This window comes from Cardiocondyla obscurior, linkage group LG22, assembly GCF_019399895.1.
Source record: "Cardiocondyla obscurior isolate alpha-2009 linkage group LG22, Cobs3.1, whole genome shotgun sequence".
Classification (NCBI taxonomy): domain Eukaryota; kingdom Metazoa; phylum Arthropoda; class Insecta; order Hymenoptera; family Formicidae; genus Cardiocondyla; species Cardiocondyla obscurior.
In genome coordinates this window covers 2,537,224-2,540,327 of record NC_091885.1, presented here as the reverse complement: position 1 = coordinate 2,540,327, position 3,104 = coordinate 2,537,224, and the positions used below count along the sequence as shown (strand labels likewise).

General features: G+C 41.8%; 1 protein-coding gene across 1 annotated transcript; it reads left to right on the top strand.

Annotated features, from left to right (window-relative positions):
• The first annotated feature begins 2,480 nt into the window (after positions 1-2,480).
• Positions 2,481-3,104, top strand: LOC139110906 (uncharacterized). The gene has a single exon (XM_070670867.1). The coding sequence runs from the start codon at positions 2,481-2,483 to the stop codon at positions 3,102-3,104; it is 624 nt and encodes a 207-aa protein (XP_070526968.1).

Genomic DNA, 3,104 nt, shown 5'->3' with positions numbered 1-3,104 from the left:
GATGACTCGATATCTTCGTGCGGGGAGGGGACGTAAAGCGAGGGGTCAAAAGAAGATGGTGGCGTGGGCCCAATGTAGTCGGTTTGTACCGTACGAATCGCGGCGATCTCATACTCGCGCCTGTATATGAATACGAACGGATGCAAGGGAAAGGTGGGGGCAAAAGTAAGAAGGACTTACGGCTAATAATCATTAGTCGGAGAGATGCGGGAGCAGATATCAGTCGAGGCAATCATTGCGGCATTCGATCAAACGAACTCAGGTTCTGAACCTCGCCACGAACGCAGCCTAACTTTTTAACTCAAAACCAAATTTTATTTTTATTAATATAAGAATTATTTTATTAATATAAGAATCGATTTTGCCAACCGATTATACAAGAATTCAATTCAATTAAATTCAATAATTTAAAACCATTTTTATTTAATTAAAAAAAAACATATTTTTAACCCAAAATCAAATTTAATTTAATTTAAGAATAAAGTTGAACTATTGAATTGAAAGAAAAAAAATGGGACCATTTATATAAGTATTGGAAAAAAGAAATTGGGACCATTAATATAAGAATTCAATTCAACCCCCGCAATTTCTAATTCACCGCATGGAGATTCTACCGAGCTAGGAAGGAGAAACGCGTTACGCGTTGCTTCCCATCAATTTCAGTGAAGTAACATGAACGGAAGCCTGAGCGCGAAGGTAGGGTCACAGAAGAGCAACCGGTATAAATCTCGACAAGGCATCTGTAATTCCGTCGATACGGTCGGACCGATAAAACTGCCCGGGCGATACGGGCAGATTGAATCCCTGCTAATTACGGTTAATTACGGCCACCTCTTGACCGGCCACCGAGAATATCCGGAAAATTGCCTGCGTTCTCTTCATGATAGCGGCGCGACAAGTTTATTCTTTTTCCTTCCTCCCCCTCCCGTTTCCGGTTCTGAAATTACCGTCATTTGTGAGCGTTTCACGTCGCACACGTGCGGGTGATAAACTTACTCGGTTTGCGCGCGCGGAGAAGAATCTCTCTTTCTCAGTTCGCGAGATCGAAAATTAATGACGAATCGGTCGGCACGACCTATCGATCCCGATCCATCGGCTGGACGGTGCTGCCTCACGCGTTTTGAGGAGCGCGGACCACTTCGTATAAAACAAAATAACGCGACGCAATCATCGTAGAGGCCGTCGTCGGGACCGTTGAAACGCGAGGCGATAAATTAAAACTAGAAGAAACGTGGGGCTATTAGCGTGCCATTAGTGGCTCCTTCCATGCGTGACTCCTTCGCAGGACTCCGATTTCAAAACGACCCCTTTATATAATTGGTTCTTTTTCTTTTTATAAATTCGAACGTATGTGGGAAAAAATTATTTATATAATTGGTTCTTTTTCTTTTTATAAATTCGAACGTATGTGGGAAAAAATTATTTAAATTCCTAAATAATTCATAAACTGCATTTTATTAATTTGTAATTCGGAACAAATGTTTGAAAAAAAAGTAATGTTAAAACATTGTTAATATAAAATTTTGTACTCGACTGTGGGAACGAACGTTCATGTTCATTGATCCGTAAGCATATTATTAAGCGGAGGAAAAGAAACTAAACTAACCAGGATTTTCTTAGTAGCGGCGAGCGAACAGGAAAGAGCCCAGCACCGAATCCCGCGGTTCCGCCGCAGGGAAATGTGGTGTTTGGGAGGGTCCGTACATCGAAGATCTCGGAGATCTTCGTAAATTCGTAAAAGGGTGGACTGATCGTCTACGAACACATTTGCGTGCAACAGGGAAACGTCTGTACTAGAGGTGGAAAGCACCTATACACCGTTCTCGCAAGTAGATAGGCGGTAGGACAAGAGAGACTACCTCCGCGCAGAGAAGGTACCGCTATCGCCCTCTGACCTCTCGAAGCGAGCGAACGAAGCCTCCTTCCACCGACACTGGTAATTTTGTCTTCGATCCCGGCTTCCTAGTGCTACCCAGATCTAGATCATCGAAAATCCGACTATTTTATTTAATTTAAGAATAAAATCTGACCAATGAATTGACAGAAAGAAATTGAGACCTTTTATTTAATAATTAAAATCTCGTAAACGAATCGGAAAAGATGGTTAACAGACGCAGCAAGATCTTTGATGCGTCGGCATGCAAGGCGCATCTTGACGAGAATGAGAGAGAGAAAGAAAGACGGAAAGGCCGAGTTAGCGACGCCGTTGCAACTCGCTTGTTCAAGGATCCGCAAGACGATGAGGCAGTTTGCCTCGAAGAAAACGATCGAGCACCCACTTTGAGAAGCTCTAAAACACTTTAGAGGAGAATGAAAGCGGTCGTAAGGGGTATCGTAGAGCTGCGCAACAACCGCAAGGTGCAAGCCTCGCGCGCAAATACCTGCTGGGCGAGCAGGAATGCCTTCTTATCCATTACGCCGTTATTTAGACTACATCACGGCTATACAAACCGGTACTTGAACTTTTCGCTTGGACAATAATGTTCATAAATAATGACGAAAAAGAATGTTTAACTACGCTCTTCTGTGGAAATGCCATCGGGAAAATCGCACCACCAATGGTTATTTTTTCATTCAAACGAACCCCCGGACACATCGCTTCAAACATGCCGAAAAACTGGGGCATCGGACACTCCGAGAGTGGATGGATGACTGGAGAAACATTCTACGAATACATTGCGAATATTTTTTATCCATGGTTAATAAAAAATAATATTAAGTTCCCTGTAGTGTTGTTTTTAGACGGACACACTTCACATTTAACGATGGCGTTAAGCAATTTTTGTAGTGAGAAAGAAATAGAGCTTATTGCTCTATATCCAAATGCAACGCACATACTACAACCTTTAGATGTTGCATTTTTTCATCCTTTAAAAACATCATGGGCGAAAGTAGTTCGACAATGGAGGATGGAAAATAACGGCGAGCGTATTAAACGAGAAAAATTCGCACAGCTCATGCAAAGAGCTATAAATGTGCTAGAAGTAGATATTATTCTAAAAAACGGATTTGAAAAGACAGGGCTCCATCCCTTTTCGTCGAACGGAATCAATTATGAAAAATATTTTAAAAAATCAGTAGAATACTTAACAACAGATCCTTAA